Below are 18,446 nucleotides of genomic sequence, written 5' to 3' on the forward strand. Positions count from 1 at the left end.
CCGGGGAATCCGACCACCAAAGGCTATGTTGGCCGGCTGTCGTTCCCCCCCCCCCCATGTGGGCTGCCTGGCAGCACAGCGTAACCCCACTTTGTTCCCGGAAGCGGGGCGCTCCAGGGGCGGCAGTGGCAAGGCCTGGGCTAGCACAGCAGGCTCTCTTCACCCTCTGTGCCCTGGAGGCTGGCAAACTCTGCTACACCACTGATTCCAGCTAAACATCAGGAAGAATTTTCTCACGGGAAGAGCGGTTCAACAGTGAAATGGTCTCCCTTGGAAGCTAGCGGACTCTCCTTCCTTGGAGGTTTTTAAGCAAGAGGTTGGAGGGATCTAGTTGAGATTCTGTCGTGGAGGGATCTAGTTGAGATTCCTGCGTCGCAGGGGATTGGACTAGATGACACTCTGGGTCCCTTCCAGAGCTACCATTCTGCGAAATCAAGAATGGCAGCCTTTTCGCTCAATAACCCCAGGGAAAGTACCGTATTTTTTGCTCTATAAGACTCACTTTTTCCCTCCTAAAAAGTAAGGGGAAATGTGTCTGCGTCTTATGGAGCGAATGCAGGCTGCGCAGCTACCCCAGAAGCCAGAACAGCAAGAGGGATTGCTGCTTTCACTGCGCAGCGATCCCTCTTGCTGTTCTGGCTTCTGGGATTCAGAATATTTTTTTTCTTGTTTTCCTCCTCCAAAAACTAGGTGTGTCTTGTGGTCTGCTGCGTCTTATAGAGCGAAAAATGTGGTATATACAGTGGTACCTCAGGTTACAGAAGCTTCAGGTCACAGACTCTGCTAACCCAGAAATAGTACCTCGGGTTAAGAACTTTGCTTCAGGATGAGAACAGAAATTGTGTGGCAGCAGTGGGAGGCCCCATTAGCTAAAGTGGTACCTCAGGTTAAGAACCGTTTAAGGTTAAGAACAGACCTCCAAAATGAATTAAGTTCTTAACCCAAGGTAACACTGTATTGTAATGTCTCCTGTGGCAGGGGGAGGCCCCATTAGCTAAAGCATAGCTGTCAACGTTTCCCTTTTTAAAAGGGAAATTCCCTTATTCCAAAGAGGATTCCTCGCAAGAAAAGGGGAAAGTTGACAGCTATGAGCTAAAGTGGTACCTCGGCTTAAGAACAGTTTCAGCTTAAGAACGGACCTCCAGAACGGTTCTTAACCTGAGGTACCACTGTATATGGTGGTTCATGGTTTGTTTTGTGAGTGCGCGTTAATAAAAGAAGAAATCCCAGCGAAAGGATGAGCGTAAAGGTCCGTTAAGCACCTTCCCAAATTCACTTCTGCGAAACCCCAAAGGACTGTTCTGTTTTCGGTTTTAATCTCGCATTTCAGAGATGGCACCCAAACGTCATTTTCCGAAACCTCCTGCTGCTTTTGTTCCTTTAGACCTGATGAAGAGAAGGGGCAGTGACGCTATTTCTGGCTGTTCCCTGCCCTCCTTTTCCCCCCTACAGTCCCTGTGCACACCCTAGACCACCCACCCCCCTGGACTTTTGCCCCCCCCAAAGAAAATATCGCCCGGTCACTGCAGGTGAGAGGCTCCAGTCTGAGATTTCCTCCCATCCCTCATTCCAAGATGTCTCCCCTCCTTCAGGTGGGCTTTTCCTGGGTCTTCGTCCCCTTGATCTGCCCGGTGCTCCGGGTCCGGCTGGCGGCCTTCTTTTTGTCTGGCACGAAGGTGAGGGAGCGGGACTTGGTGGTGCTGGCCGTGGTGGCGTTCTTGCTGGTGTCGGCTGCCCGGGGTCCGCAGATCGCTTCCAGGGCCTTGATCTCGGTGGTCGGCTTCTCAGCCAGGAACTTGAGGACCCAAGGGACTTTGAGCACCTCCAGGATGTTCAGACGCTTGGAAGCTGGGCGCAGGATGCGGTGGACCAGCTCCTGCAGGGGCGAGAGAGACAGGCCGTCCCAGTTTAACCGCTACGAAGGAAGCGGCTTTGGATCAGAGCAACCACCCGGCTAAATCCGCCTGCCTGTTCTCCCGGGGGGGGGGGTGGGAAACCTACGAGCAGGATTCGAACACAAGGGCCCTCTCCTCTCCTGCAGTTCCCAGCAACTGACGCTCAGAAACACGGCTGCGGAGGCCGAGCCCAGCCATCAAGGCTGGTAAAAGGTAAAGGGACCCCTGACCATGAGGTCCAGTCGTGGCTGACTCTGGGGTTGTGGTGCTCATCTCGCTTTATTGGCCGAGGGAGCCAGCGTACAGCTTCCGGGTCGTGGCCAGCATGACTAAGCCGCTTCTGGCGAACCAGAGCAGTGCACAGAAACGCCGTTTACCTTCCCGCCAGAGCAGTACCTATTTATCTACTTGCACTTTGACGTGCTTTCGAACTGCTAGGTTGGCAGGAGCAGGGACCGAGCAATGGGAGCTCACCCTGTCATGGGGATTCGAACCCCTAGGCTCTGTGGTTTAACCCACAGCACCACCCGCGTCCCGTCATGGCTGGTAAGGTAAAGGGACCCCTGACCATGAGGTCCAGTCGTGGCCGACTCTGGGGTTGCGGCGCTCATCTCGCTTTATTGGCCGAGGGAGCCGGCGTCCAGCTTCCGGGTCATGTGGCCAGCATGACTAAGCCGCTTCTGGCGAACCAGAGCAGCGCACGAAACGCCGTCTACCTTCCTGCCGGAGTGGTACCTATTTATCTACTTGCACTTTGAGGTGCTTTCGAACTGCTAGGTTGGCAGGAGCAACGGGAGCTCACCCCGTCGCGGGGATTCGAGCCCCTAGGCTCTGTGGTTTAACCCACAGCACCACCCACGTCCCGTCATGGCTGGTAGCCATCCACAAAACCTTTTCCAAGGGCAAATTCAGAAGTGCACAGTTCCTTCATGGATTACACCTCTAAAGCAGTGTCACTCCACTTTAAACAGCCATAACTCCCCCCCTCCAAAAAAAGCTCGTGGGAACTCTAGTTTGTTATGGGTGCTGAGCAGGGCCGGATTTAGGTTCAATGAGGCCCTCAGCTGCTGAAGGTAACGGGACCCTTTATATGTCCAGCTGTCCTTTGTCAATAAATTGTCGCTGGTTTTTGGGTTGAATATGTTACCTAGGAATGCTAGCACAGTTTGGTGTTAGGTGTGTTGAAGGAGTGGAAGTGCTGTGTATGGTTAAGAGAGAGAGAGAAAGAAAGGATTTATTTGCTTTGCTTTGTATGCAGAAACTCTGCTGGTTTTTTTTTTTCTTCCCCTTTTAATAAATCCTGTAAATAGTTATTTTGAGTCTAGCTGACTAGTCATTTCCACCTCAACTAGCTTCTTCGCTGTGCAGGAAAACTCTGCTACGTTTGGGCTAAAGCCATTAGGGCTATGCCTGACACTTCAAAGTTCCATGAGAATATATGCTATATGGTAATTTATGGACCTCATAGGTATCTAAAACCATTTGCCCATGTTGCCCTGCAACCAGTCCATGCAGAATGTAGGCACCCTATATATAGAAAGGAGCAAACCAGTGATATTTTAGGGAGCAGGCGAGCAGGCGGGGCCCGTGACTTACATCATAGGAGCCTACACAACACAAAACACTGTTGCTGTGGATAGGTTTTATTTTATTTGTTTTTAATCTTATATTTTGGAAATGTACATCCAGTTTTTTCCTCCTTTAGATTTTTTGGGGGCCCCCAAGAGAGTGGGGCCCTAAGCTATAGCTTATTTAGCTTATACGTAAACCCAGCACTGGTGCCGAGAGTTGCTAGGAGACCCCTATCCCCTTCACAGAGACACGATTCCTTGGAGCTGCTTTTAAGCACGAATCTCTTCCTGGGGAATTCAGGGAATTGTAGTGCGCTCTCTCACAACTAAAAAGATCTTCACTGTACGAGAGGCACCCGATTAAGCAACTGAATTTGCAACTGGGTGAAAACAATTGTTCCAAAGTGGAAAAGCAGGTTTGCTTTCGGTTTCGGATTATTCCCTTGTGTGTCGCAGGAGGCGTCTGTAAAGAGGCCTTCGCTAGATCTGGGGTAGGAGGAAAGATGTGCCCTGCCAGGTCTTCTTGGACTCCATATCCAATCATCTCCTTCCAGTGTGGCCAAAGGCCTTGGGGCAGCCGGCTGTTGTAGCCTTTACGATGATCTGTTTGGCCACAACTTCCCCAGCCCTGCTCAGGGTTATGGGAAACTAGGGCAGCAGAGCAGCAGGAGCCCTCTGCAAAAAATTACACCTCTAATTTACTTTCTTGGGCTCCATGATCACTGCAGATGGTGAAAGCAGTCACGAAATTAAAAGACAACTGCTTCTTGCAAGAAAAGCAATGACAAACCTAGACAGCATCTTAAAAAGAGGCATCACCTTGTCCGCAAAGGTCTGTATAGTTAAAGCTCTGGTTTTCCCAGTAGTGATGTATGGAAGTGAGAGCTGGACCATAAAGAAGGCTGATGGCCGAAGAATGGGTGCTTTTGAATTATGGTGCTGGAGGAGACTCTTGAGAGTCCCATGGACTACGAGAAGATCCAACCTCTCCATTCTGAAGGAAATCAGCCCTGAGTGCTCACTGGAAGGACAGATCCTGAAGCTTAGGCTCCAAGTTTATGTTGATTAAAATCATTCTTCAATTTAAATATTGTCTTGTTTTTCCTGTTTTTGTGCACTACAAATAAAATGTGTGCAGCGTGCATAGGAATTCATTCATTATTATTTTTTTCAAATTAGTCTGGCTCCCAACAGTGTCTGAGGGACAGTGAACTGGCCTCCAGTTAAAAAAGTTTGAGGACTCCTGTTCTAACTGATTTACAGTGGCATCTGGGTTTAGAGCTTGTTTCCTCAGATCTGGGTGAAATATTTCTCCTGCTGCAGCCCGCAAGAGTCAACAATGCCACCCCAAATTGGTGAGGAGCCCCGATAAATTTGGACCTCTGCCGTGGGCGGGAAAGAACCCCCAACTCTGCATGCGGCTAGTGTTTTTCGCCCTCTTCTGAACTCCCAGGAGCTGGGTGCCCACCTCCTTGGTCAGTCGTGTCTTGCCAATCGTTGGAAGCTGCTGAAGTCAGGAGAAGGAAGGCTCCAGGAGGAAGGCGCCATGAGAGTCGGGGAACAGCTCCTCTCTTTGCTCGGAGGAACCAGGTGATCAGCCAGGGTGTAGCTGGCATTCCTGCCACCCCCATGACACAGCCTCAGGGTGCTGGGTGGGTGGAGACGTTGATGCAGGGCCAGCCTCACAGTAAGTACGCCTGCTGCACTCGAGAGTATCGGCGCTGCAGCCAGGCTGGCATGTGAATGGCACTGGCTGGAAAAACCGCACCTGTTGGATTTCTGACTGTTCCAACCCAGTTAAAAGCCCGAGGAGGAGATCTCAAAAGAGAAGATAGACAGGGACTGGAAGGCGTTTAAAGGATACAGTGGTGCCTCTCAAGACGAAAAGAATCCGTTCCGCGAGTCTCTTCGTCTTGCGGTTTTTTCGTCTTGCGAAGCAAGCCCATTAGCGGATTAGCGTTATTAGCGGCTTAGTGGGCTTAGCGGATCAGCTGATAAGCGGCTTAGCGGCTTAGCAGATCAGCTGATTAGCGGCTTAGCGGATCAGCTGTTAAGCGGCTTAGCGGCTTGGGAAAAAGGGGGGGGAAGCCCACAGGAACTCGCAAGACATTTTCGTCTTGCGAAGCAAGCCCATAGGAAATTTGTTTTGCGAAGCACCTCCAAAACAGAAAACCCTTTCATCTAGCGGGTTTTCCTTCTTGCGAGGCATTCGTCTTGCGGGGCACCACTGTACTTGCAAAACCATATTGAAAAATCAGAACTCCTATTAGAATAAACAAGTTCCGTTTTAAATACTGAAATAATAAATAAGATGGATAATGATGTGTAATAGAAAAAGAAGCATGAAATTAGGTTAAAGGTGTGTGAAAGAAAGTAACAGAAGTGGGAAGTAATCGCAGTTAAGTAAATTGGAAGTCTAACACAAGGGTGGGGTGAGGGATGGTGGATGGTGATGGGAAAAGGAATTATCTGTGGGATTGAGTGTAGGTATGTTTGAACACTTTTAAGGACTGTATGAAATGTATGTTTGTATGCTTGTATATTCACAATATGTGTGTATTAATGTTGAATTGTTTTAATAATAAAAACTTTTTTAAAAAAAAAGCCCAAGGAGGAGGAGAAGCTGTGAGTTAAGGGCAAGGGGAGAGGAGACACCACGTCTTACATGAGGACCTCTGAGTAGCTTTTTAGGGGCCGGCGTAGAAGCACCACTATCCTGCAACTGCCCCCTAGTGGCTTTTGAGGGTATTGATGTAGCACCCATGCAGCAGCACCCCCTAGTGGTATTTGAGGGTATGGGCACCATTGCACAAGTACCCCATAGGGGATTCTGAGGGTCTGGGTACAGGACCCCCACATCAACACCCCCTACTGGGGTATGGGCACCACACCGTTATCCCATGAGTAGGTAAAGGTAAAGGTAAAGGACCCCTGGATGGTTAAGTCCAGTCAAAGGCGACTATGGGGTTGTGGTGCTCATCTCGCTTTCAGGCCAAGGGAGCCGGCGTTTGTTCACAGACAGCTTTCTGGGTCATGTGGCCAGCAGGACTAAACCGCTTCTGGCATGACGGAAATCAGAGCTCACGGAAATGCCGTTTACCTTCCCACTGCAGTGCTACCTATTTACCGTATTTTTTGCTCTATAAGACTCACTTTTTCCCTCCTAAAAAGTAAGGGGAAATGTGTGTGTGTCTTATGGAGTGAATGAAGGCTGCGCAGCTATCCCAGAAGCCAGAACAGCAAGAGGGATCGCTGCTTTCACTGCGCAGCGATCCCTCTTGCTGTTCTGGCTTCTGAGATTCAGAATATTTTTTCCCTTGTTTTCCTCCTCCAAAAACTAGGTGTGTCTTGTGGTCTGGTGCGTCTTATAGAGCGAAAAATACGGTATCTACTTGCACTGGCATGCTAGGTTGGCAGGAGCTGGGACCGAGCAACGGGAGCTCACCCCGTCGCTGGGATTCGAACCGCCGACCTTCTGATCGTCAAGCCCAAGAGGCTCAGTGGTTCAGACCACAGCGCCACCCACGTCCCTAGTGGCACTCAGTGGTATTGGCACGGCGCCCCCTGGTGGCTCCTAGGTGTCGTGCTGCTCACCTTGATTTCCTCGTTGATCTGGAGGTGACTGGGGAAGCTGACCTCCTTCTGCGTCTCCCGCAGCAGCTTCTTGAGGTTGGTGTCGTCGAAGGGCAGGTGGGCCACCACCAAGGTGTAGAGGATGACCCCCATGCTCCAGATGTCGGAGAGGAATGGGTTGTAGGGCAGGCCCAGCAAGATCTCGGGGCAAGCGTAGGCGAAGCTGCCGCAGTAGGTCTGGCTCAGGTGCGAGAAGCAGCTCATCATGCGGTAGGACGGCGTTGGGGGAGGCTGTGTCTGGGTGGACACCATCTTGGAGAAGCCAAAGTCTGAGATCTTGATGTTTTCGCGCTTGTCGAGGAGAAGGTTCTCGAGTTTCAGGTCCCTGCGGTCGGAAAAGGGCAGAGGGAGAAAAGGAAGGAGACAGGGATTCGGGTGGGGATCTTAGGGGAAGTGGGTTAAACCTGCAGGACTTTCTCATAGGGAAATCCCAGGTCCAGACTCCAGTGTGGAAAGGATATTGCAAAGTTGGAGAAGAAGAAGAGGAGTTTGGATTTGATATCCCGTTTTATCACTGCCCGAAGGAGTCTCAAAGCGGCTAACATTCTCCTTCCCTTCCTCCCCCACAACAAACACTCTGTGAGGTGAGTGGGGCTGAGAGACTTCAGAGAAGTATGACTAGCCCAAGGTCACCCAGCAGCTGCACGTGGAGGAGCGGAGACGCGAACCCAGTTCCCCAGATTACGAGACTACCGCTCTTAACCACTACACCACACTGGCTGGAGAACCTTCTGGAGAAGGTTCAGAAAATGACAACCAGAGAGATTTTTTTTGGAGGGGGGGGGAGAAATTCCACTACAAAGGAAGTCTGGAGCTCTGGGGACTACTCCTTCCCCCAAAACAGGGCTGGATAAAAGCAAGTGAGAAGAAAGAAGACAGACATTTATTAAATTAAGCAGGGCATAGAGGGAAGTTTCCCTCCCTCTCCCACAATGCTAGAACTCCTGAACATTGCACAAAGCTGAATGTTCAGGACAGATAAAAAGAAGGATGTTATAAGAATTCTAAGGTCTCAGATATAAAACAAATGTTTATAAATGTACAAAGCAAACGCATAAGTATATAAGCCACGTGTCTGAAATAGTACAGGAGAACAATCCTGACGCCATTTTGACTCTCCCAAATTGACCTCAAATATTTCTCTGCAAGGAGGAAGGAAATGCGGAAAGCTTTCCAGTTGTCTTTTGATTGTAGGGGCTTACACCTCCCTTTTCAAATACAGTCTGGCAAGTATCTGTTATTAATATGCATGAGAGATTCAGGAACTAAGTATTTACCATCTCAAAGGAATGGCCAGGCTACCCAGAAAAGGCAATCAAGTAAGGCATGATCAGGTATCGTGGCAGACAGGAGAGAAGCAACACTCTCTAATTTCTGCTGTAGACCACCTCCTTCTGTGATGTATGTATGATGTTATGGGGGGGTGGTCTTGGGCTACAGGGTGGACAGTTTAAAAAGTCTATATATAAGGGCTTGTTCTGTGTTCTCCCTCCTGCGTGGAGTGAGCGAGGACCCTGTTGCAACAGATTAATAAAGATCAGGCTTACTAGCTGCTTTGCTTCTCAGAATTCTCTGGTTGGCCTGTTATTTTCTCCTACTGATAGAGAACCCACATAAGGACTCTGTACGGCAGGGGTCAGCAACCTTTTTCAACCATGGGCCGGTCTACTATCCCTCAGACCATGTGGTGGGCCAGACTATTTTTTTTTTGGGGGGGGATGAACGAATTCCTATGCCCCACAAATAACCCAGAGATGCATTTTAAATAAAAGGACACATTCTACTCATGTAAAAATAGACCTATTCCTGAACCGTCCGTGAGCTGGATTGATAAGGCGATTGGGCCTTATTTGGCCCACAGGCCTTAGGTTGCCTACCCCTGCTGTACGGGCTCTTGGGTACCCCATAAGGAAAAGGGAGCAGTTTTTTCTTATAACGATTTGGCGAGCCAGCCAGGAGTTGAGGGCTGTTGATGGCTACTAGCCAGGATAGCTCTTCTCAGCCTCCAAGGAGCATAGCTGTCAACCGTCCCTTATTTGGCGGGAAACTCCCTTATCCCAGCGCCGTGTCCCGCTGCTGTCCCTTATTGATGATGTCCCTTAAATTTCCCAGGTTTCAAAGGAAGCAGCTCCTCTCCCACCCTCCCTGCCAGCCAGGGAGGAGGGAGGCTCCAACTGTGTTGCTTGGCTGCGTTGCTCACCCAATAAGGAGTCTGAGAACGACTGGGGGGTGGAGCTTGCATGCCTTGTGCCGATCAAATCGGCCGCATTGCCTGGGGACTTGCCTTTGCTCAGCGCTTCCCAGCGGAGAGGTGACAGTGGTTTCCCTTGCTGCATCCCCTTTGCCGGGTTGCTGCGCTTTGGGAACCACCGCTTGAGGCTTCATTTGGCTGCTGGCTGGGCTTTCTGCCTTTGGCTCGGAGGGGCTCAGAAGTTGAACATACCTGTGCCCGGAAAAATCCCTTATTTTGGCTGCTGATCCCTTATTTTCGAGGCTGCTGGTCCCTTATTTTCGAATCTGTAAGTTGACAGCTATGCCAAGGAGGCAGACAGGAAGTGCTTCTGAACACCAGACAGCTGTGTGTGTTTGAATGTGACATGTAAACAGTAGATCTGGTGCCTACACAGCCCAAGTCTTAAAAGTACCTGTTTCTACAGGGAGCTTCAAGGACTGCCTCTTTTCCTGGCCTATCGCCATTTCCTCCATTTACTCACCGGTGCACGATGCCCTTGCCATGCAGATAGGCGATCCCCAGAGACAGCTGAGAAAACCACTTCCCGGCCAGGGCCTCGGAGCAGGCTCCCGATTTCTGGATCCACTCCAGGACGTCGCCACAGGGTGCCAGCTCCATGATGATGTAGTGGCGAGAGGTGGTCTCGATAGCCTGGTAGAAACTGATCACGTATTTGTGGCGCAGGGTTTTCATCACCTGGAGGGCAAGGTGAAACATGTGCTTTGTCGGAAAGGATCCAGATTAAATTTGTTTCAGAAAAACCCTTGAGGTATGCAGGTGTTCGCATTATAACCGAGGGACTAACAGATGGGAAATGGATGTGGATCCTGTGAACTTTTATGGTCACAAAAAGAGTTATATTATGAGGCTGGAGGAATAAATATCCACTATCGACTACCACCTTGCCAACAAAGGTCCGTATAGTTAAAGCTAAGGTTTTCCTAGTAGTGATGTATGGAAGTGAGAGCTGGACCATAAAGAAAGCTGATCGCTGAAGAATTGATCCTTTTGAATTCTGGTGCTGGAGGAGACTCTGGAGAGTCCCATGGACTGCAAGAAGATCAAACCTCTCCATTCTGAAGGAAATCAGCCCTGAGTGCTCACTGGAAGGACAGATCCTGAAGCTGAGGCCCCAAGACTTTGGCCACCTCATGAGAAGAGAAGACTCCCTGGAAAAGACCCTGATGTTGGGAAAGATTGAGGGCACAAGGAGAAGGGGACGACGGAGGACGAGATGGTGGGACAGTGTTCTCGAAGCCGCCAGCATGAGTTTGACCAAACTGCGGGAGGCAGTGGAAGACAGGAGTGCCTGGCGTGCTCTGGTCCAGGGGGTCACGAAGAGTCGGACACTAAACGACTAAACAACAACAACATCGACTACTCATTGGCCTGAAGATCTGTCTGCCTTCTCCATGTATATCTTGCAACCCTCAGCCTTGTTTCAATAGCTGTTTGGACATATGGGTTGATTATGTTAATATACAGTCAGACCTTGGATCTCAAACGCCTTGGCTCCCAAACAAATCGGCTCCCAAACGACTGAAACCCAGAAGTGAGGATTCGGGTTTGCTAACGATTTTCAGAAGCCAAATGTCCGGTGCGGCTTCCGATTGGCTGCAGGAGTTTCCTGCAGCCAATCAAAAGCAACATTTTGGTTTCTGAACATTTTGGATGTCAAACAGTTTCTTCTGTCCCCCCCCCCCAAGCACTACTCAAAGGGTAGACCTTCTATGGAGCTTAAATATTGAGGTGGACCTGAACTTTATTTGCTGTTGGTGCTAAGGGGGGGGGGATGTTTTTTCCCCTTGTGGCTTTAAAATTTCCAGAAGTTTTTCATCTCTAGTCGTATGGGAGACAGGGGTTTAGGTTGTTATTGTTTTTGATTTTTGTTTTTGTGGTTTTATATTTTGATTTTATTCTGTAAACCGCCCTGAGACCTGCGGGTATAGGGCAGTATATAAATTCTAACAACAACAACAACAACAACAGGATTGTTTTTGTGGTGTTGTTTGCTTTTTGTTATATGGGGGGAAATTGATTTGCCCACATCTGACACCACTGTGCCCCTTCCACTCACTCCTCCCCCTGCCAGTTCTGGTGAAACATTTCTTTTATGCTACAAAGCTTTAGGCTGAACTATATTACGCCTGCTGAGGTTGTACAAATATTCCTTTATTCGCTTGGGGGATTCAGAGTTGCATGTTTCAACATTTATTCTTGGGGTTGCACCCGTGCTGGTCAGGCAGGAAGTTTTATAGTAAAAAATGTCGACGCCCAACCATATTAGCTTTATATACTTTTGTTGACGGAAGCAACTCAAAGTTGCCTCAGCAATGACCTGATAATATATTTTATGGTGGCTTGGCAAAGACCTGGTAATATATTTTATGGTGGCAATGAGACAATGAAACAGCAAATGTTAGAAAACTAAGGCTGGACTTTCCGTGAACAGATCGTGTGCCAACGTCTGGTGAAATGGATTAGCAGAAAAAGTTACGGACAGATTGAAACATGTAGCTCCCTTCACAGAACTACGATTCCCAGAGTTCCCTGGGATCAATTGTTTAACCACTTTGAGAATTGTAGCTCTCTGAGGGGAAGCAGGGATTACCTCAGAAATCTCAGTACCCAGAACAAACTACACTTCCCATAATTATTTGGGGCGTGCTTTAAAACTATGTAGCGTACACTTAAGCCCTGCCTGCCCTATGCATTCAAAGCAGCCTCGTAGCCCTTTAATCATTCATGGTTTCCCCCAAAGAATCCTGGGAAATGTGGTATGTTAAGGGTGCTGAGAATTGTTGGAAGACCCTATTTCCCTCTCAGACCTACAATTTCCAGAGTTCCCACTGTTATGAGAATTATAAGGCCTAAGATATGCTGTAAAATAAATGGTCATAAATGTACAAGGCAAACACACAGGCATAAGTATAGTGTCTGAAACAGTACAGGAGAGCAACCCTGTAGCCATTTTGACTCTCCCAAATTGACCTCAAATATTTCCTTGCAAGGAGGAAGGAAATGGGGAAAGCGTTTCAGTTGTCTTCAGGGGCTTACACCTCCCTTTGCAAATACAGTCTGGAAGTACCAGTATCTGTTAAGCTGAGCAAACTATCAATATATGTAAGAGATTTCAGAAACTAAACTATTTACCATCTCAAAGCAATGGCCAGGATGCTCAGGAAAAATGGAATCGGTGACCATTATCAGGTATCCTGGCACAAAGGTTTTCTGGTGTAGATCGCCCCTTCACTGATGTATGATTTTTTGGGGGGTGGTCTTGAGCTACAGGGGAGGAAATTTCAAATGCAACACTTAATAAAGATCAAGGTCTGTATAGTTAAAGCCATGGTTTTCCCAGTAGTGATGTATGGAAGTGAGAGCTGGACCCTAAAGAAGGCTGATCGCTGAAATATGGATCCTTTTGAATTCTGGTGCTGGAGGAGACTCTTGAGAGTCCCATGGACTGCAAGAAGATCAAACCTCTCCATTCTGAAGGAAATCAGCCCTGAGTGCTCACTGGAAGGACAGATCCTGAAGCTGAGGCTCCAAGACTTTGGCCACCTTAGGAGAAGACAAGACTCCCTGGAAAAGACCCTGATGTTGGGAAAGATGGAGGGAACAAGGAGAAGGGGACGACGGAGGACGAGATGGTGGGACAGTGTTCTCAAAGCTATCAGCATGAGTTTGACCAAACGGCGGGAGTCAGTGGAAGACAGGAGTGCCTGGCGTGCTCTGGTCCAGGGGGTCACGAAGAGTCGGACACGACTAAACAACTAAATACAGTGGTGCCTCGCAAGACGAAATTAATCCGTTCCGCGAGTCTCTTCGTCTAGCGGTTTTTTCGTCTTGCGAAGCAACCCTATTAGCAGCTTAGCAGATTAGCGCTATTAGCGGCTATTAAAGGCTTAGCGGCTATTAAAGGCTTAGCGGATTAGCGGCTAAAAGGCTATTAGCAGCTTAGAAAAAGGGGGGGGGGAGCGAAAAAAAATCGGAACACTCGCAAGACGTTTTCATCTTGCAAAGCAAGCCCATAGGGAAAATCGTCTTGCGAAGCAGCTCAAAAACGGAAAACCCTTTCGTCTAGCGGGTTTTCCGTCTTGCGAGGCATTCGTCTTGCGGGGCACCACTGTAACAACATTCTCTTGTTGGCACTATTTTCTCCTACCGATAGGGAACCCACTTAAGGACTCTGTACGGGCTCTGGAATACCCCATAAGGGAAAAGGAGCAGTATTTTTCTTATAACACCTGTGAAGAGGGATTGGCTGTGATACGGAAGGAGGAAGGGGGGGGTGTACCCTTCCTCTCCACCGCTTCCTGAAAGGGGCCCGAGGCAATGACCTCGACGGTGCCCAGCTCTGCCCGGAACCCTCAGCCCCCACACTGTTGCACAAGCACCACACTATACCCCTGCCTTATAAATAAAAGGCTCTCTTTCCTATCTTCATATCGGCAGAATAAGCCCTGTCCTTTTCTATGTCTTTCTCTCGCCCTATTTCTAACGTGAGTAGACCGTGCCATATTGTATCTCCATTCACTAAAACGAGACGCGCCTTAGCCAATCACAGCCTTGCATTCGCCCTGCAGGAGCTAGCTCACGGACCTTGCACGCCTCATTTAACCTCCTGACAAGCTACTGACGGCCCCCCGCGGCGAGAACAATGGAACCGAAACCCCGGACCTCGTAAAACTGTCAAAGCCTGGATACAATGTATCCACTTTGCTTCCGCTTTTGATCCTCAGTGTATATTTGTCCGGCAAAGCGGGGAACTTTGAAAATCTCTATAAAATCAACCACAACTCCGATTTTTTCCATCTTAGTGCCATTCAACTCAGTTACCTCTAGACTCCATGATGCTCTCCCTACTTCCATAATCCCTGAGACGACAAGTCACGTACACAGGAACTTTCTAATCCCTTCAGATCGCACCTCCGGGCAATGCCAGGTGTCAGACCATGCATATCTCTGGACTATTGTCTTGTTACCACCGGTACTCAGGAAGTGTTTATCTATGCATATCTCCCACTCTGCATATTTCCCCCTCCCTTATCTGAAATGTTAATTAGTGCAACCCCACCTTTCTTAGATATATTCATGACGTGTGTAATGTATTCATGATGTAACCCGTGAAACCCAACCTTCACATAATGTATTCATGACGTTTCTTGCACTGTATTCTGGGACTTGGAGGGAACCTTTAAAAGTTCATGTCACCCCTTTCTCTGGGTTCAATCTCGCCTTGAACCTGTTGCGCAATAAACTTTGGATCTCCGCATCTTGCTCCTGCGTCCGGCTGAGCTTATTTTTCTCCGCTAGGACCCGCGGACTTTGTCCGACGTGCTGGGTGACAGGGCAACCCCGCACCCGGGATTTTTCTGTAACAGCTGTTAAACTGCTCTGGGAATTGTAGCTCCGAGACTCCCAACCATTCTCAGCCCCCCTTAGCAAAATGCAATTCCCAGAATTCTTTGTTGAGAAGCCATGACTTTAAAATCCATGGTATGATTCCACTTTATCTGTGTTATAACAATTTTAAGGTGTCATGAATAAAACAGAAACATTCGTAAGTGCACAAGCTAAAACACATCCATAAACACATACAGTGGTACCTCTGGTTACATACTTAATTCGCTCCAGAGGTCTGTACTTAACCTGAAACTGTTCTTAACCTGAAGCACCACTTTAGCTAATAGGGCCTCCTGCTGCTGCCGCACCGCCGGAGCACGATTTCTGATCTCATCTTGAAGCAAAGTTCTTAACCCGAGGTACTATTTCTGGGTTAGCGGAGTCTGTAACCTGAAGCGTACCACAAGGTACCACTGTAACCCACATGTCTGAAATAGTACAGGAGAGCACTCCAGAAACCACATTGACTCTTAATGACCCCAAATATTTCTCTGCAGAAGGAAACATCTTGGAAAAACCTCTCCCAGTAAGTTCTTTTCACTTAGAAATCCAGTGAAAAGAGCACATTTTGTGCACAAATAGGGGAGGTCTGTGACAATGGTTTCAGAAACTTGGGTGTTTGTCATTTAAAAGAACATCAGTAAAACATTTTCAGGTATCTTGACAGACAGGAGATAAGCCATGCACTCAGATTTCTGTTGCAAACCGCCTCTTTCTGTGAGGCTTGCATGATGCTTTTTGGTAGTCTTTGGCTAAGGGGTTGGGCAATTTCTAGTAAAAGCTGTTACACACCTTTGTTCTGGGTCCTTGCAAGGGGGGAAGGGGGGCTGTGATGCAACAGACAAACAAAGATCTCCCTTGCTTTCCTTCTACTGGTTCCTACCTCCACACATTTCCCCCTTGACTGACAACAAACTTAGGGGCACTGAAATCTCTCGATGCAGAGCTGGGTTGCAAAAGAATAACCCGAGTTTGTTCTATAACAATGTGCAGCACAGACGGGATCTCAGACTCCGCTGCCCAGTTTCCCCATAGCTCCAGCAAATGGAAAACTATCCAGCCGGAGCCTTTTAGGGACCTCTAGGATTGAAGGGACCCAGCATCTGTCAATAAGCAATGTTTGTTCTTCAAAAGGGGAAAGGCAATTAACATATGCAAAGCCATAAAGCCCAAAGTCAACATGAAACTGAAGCCAGGGGCAGCTGGGAAGGGTTTCTGATTTCAGATCTCCTGTGGCTCACCCTAGTAAGAATTTGGGGTTTATTCTGTTCTCTTGATAACAGAAATTTAGCACTGAGAAAAGATTGCCTTCTCTTGACTCCTCTGATGTGTCCTCAAAATTGCAGCCCACAACTCTGCCCTTCTTCCAGTTGTCCACAAACTTTATTTAGGACTTTGGGTGCTCTGTGGCTCATCTGCGGCCTTCGCAGCTGAAGATGGGAGACGGCACAGCCCTCGCAGAAAATATTCATATGGATTTTTAACTGCATTTTTAAATCTCTCTGTTTCGTGTTGCAATTTGAATTCTATGGGGGCTGAAAAGGTTATACAGTGGTACCTCAGGTTAAGTACTTAATTTGTTCTGGAGGTCCGTATTTAACCTGAAACTGTTCTTAACCTGAAGCACCACTTTAGCTAATGGGGCCTCCTGCTGTTGCTGCGCCGCCGGAGCGCGATTTCTGTTCTCCTCCTGAAGCAAAGTTCTTAACCTGAAGCACTATTTCTGGGTTAGCGGAGTCTGTAACCTGAAGTGTATGTAACCTGAAGCGTATGTAACCCGAGGTACCACTGTACAGCAGAATAGGAAATGCATAAGAAATAAAATAATAACAATAAAATTCATACTGCATCTAGCACACAGCTCATTACAACTGCTGCAAGAAGTAGGAAAACAATCATGTGGTCTGTGAGAAAGACCCTCCTCAGTTTTCAAGTGGTCCATGGGGAAGGAAGTTTGGGAACCACTCTAAGATGTCACCATAAAAGTAGGTTGTCTTCCCCGCCTGCAGTTTATTTATAACTCGGTGCTGCTTGCGCAAATTTTTCACAACGTCCTCATCAAAACGCCATCCCATATTGCCCACCCCGTTTAATCTGGATTTGCCATTTTGCTGTTCCTGCCACAAATCTCTTTGTGAGGAGGAATTAAAGAACCTTTTAATGAGGGTGGAAGAGAAGAACGCAAAATATGGTTTGAAGCTCAACATCAAAAAAACAAAGATCATGGCCACTGGTCCCATCACCTCCTGGCAAATAGAAGGGGGAGAAATGGAGGCAGTGAGAGATTTTACTTTCTTGGGCTCCATGATCACTGCAGATGGTGACAGCAGCCACGAAATTAAAAGACGCCTGCTTCTTGGGAGAAAGGCGATGGCAAACCTAGACAGCATCTTAAAAAGCAGAGACATCACCTTGCCAACAAAGATCCATATAGTTAAAGCTCTGGTTTTCCCAGTAGTGATGTATGGAAGTGAGAGCTGGACCATAAAGAAGGCTGATCACCGAAGAATGGATGCTTTTGAGTTCTGGTGCTGGAGGAGACTCTTGAGAGTCCCATGGACTGCAAGAAGATCAAACCGATCCATTCTGAAGGAAATCAGCCCTGAGTGCTCACTGGAAGGACAGATCCTGAAGCTGAGGCTCCAAGACTTTGGCCACCTCATGAGAAGAGAAGACTCCCTGGAAAAGACCCTGATGTTGGGAAAGATGGAGGGCACAAGGAGAAGGGGACGACAGGGGACGAGATGGTTGGATAGTGTTGTCAAAGCTACCAGCATGAGTTTGACCAAACTGCGGGAGGCAGTGGAAGACAGGAGTACCTGGCATGCTCTGGTCCAGGGGGCAACGAAGAGTCGGACATGACTAAACGACTAAACAACAACAACAAACCTACAAATCTCTTAGATTTCCCAAGGGACACAGCAAATCTGGATTAAACGGGAGCAAGAAATTCAGAGCAGCATTTGGATGGGGGTGACGTCACGAGGATGCTCAAAACACACATTCCCGAGCCCACAGCGAAGTGCCCTGTGGAAAAGCTCAGGGCTGGAAGGGGTATCCACACGGCACCGTGAGAATAACAACCTGTATCTCCCTCGGCAGGAATTTGGTGAGGTAATCCTCCGAGGCCTTCTTCTTGGAGATGATTTTGATGGCCACCATCGTCTTCTGCTTGGCGAAATAAGCCTCGTAGACGGTCCCATAGGAACCGTGGCCGATCACTTTGCCGACCTGGTAACCATACTGGTCCATCACAGAGACGTAGGGCGTGGAGGCTGAATGTTCAACCATGATTGAAGTCTTGTGTGCTGCCTCAAACCTCCTTCAACCAGCCAGTGGCTTCTTGCTTCAGCTCAAGGTCTACGGGGAAGGTGCTCAATACTGCAAATAATTGTTAGGTCGGCGGTGTCTAATGGGAAGGCAATAGACCCAACCTGGTGTAGGAAGGCTGGCTGGTCAATTTCTCCCACCGCACAGCCCAGCTGAAAGGGAACTGGGTGGCACGTTTTTCTGCCTTAATGATGGTGAGATCCAGTGGATCTCACCCTACTTGTGTCCAGGATGGGCAAATCCAAGTTGGCACCCTTCTTTGCGATAGCTTCAAAGGAGGTGAGAAGATCCAGCCTTCCAGGCCCCCCGACAACAACACCTTGACCCCCCGCCCTCCACCAACCTGGATTCCCCCCGGGATTCCAATGATGTCAT

General features: G+C 48.5%; 1 protein-coding gene across 1 annotated transcript; it reads right to left on the reverse strand.

Annotated features, from left to right (window-relative positions):
* Positions 1–1,294: 1,294 nt before the first annotated feature.
* Positions 1,295–18,422, reverse strand: TSSK4 (testis specific serine kinase 4). Its single transcript, XM_083472789.1, has 4 exons — positions 17,826–18,422; positions 9,814–10,028; positions 7,061–7,424; positions 1,295–1,876 (listed from the first exon to the last, which is right to left on the reverse strand). The coding sequence occupies exons 1-4, from the start codon at positions 18,030–18,032 to the stop codon at positions 1,589–1,591; spliced, it is 1,074 nt and encodes a 357-aa protein (XP_083328915.1). The 5' UTR covers positions 18,033–18,422; the 3' UTR covers positions 1,295–1,588.
* Positions 18,423–18,446: the final 24 nt, after the last annotated feature.

This window comes from Podarcis liolepis (genome assembly GCF_965112155.1).
Source record: "Podarcis liolepis genome assembly, chromosome: 13".
In the NCBI taxonomy this organism is placed as follows: Eukaryota; Metazoa; Chordata; class Lepidosauria; order Squamata; family Lacertidae; genus Podarcis; species Podarcis liolepis.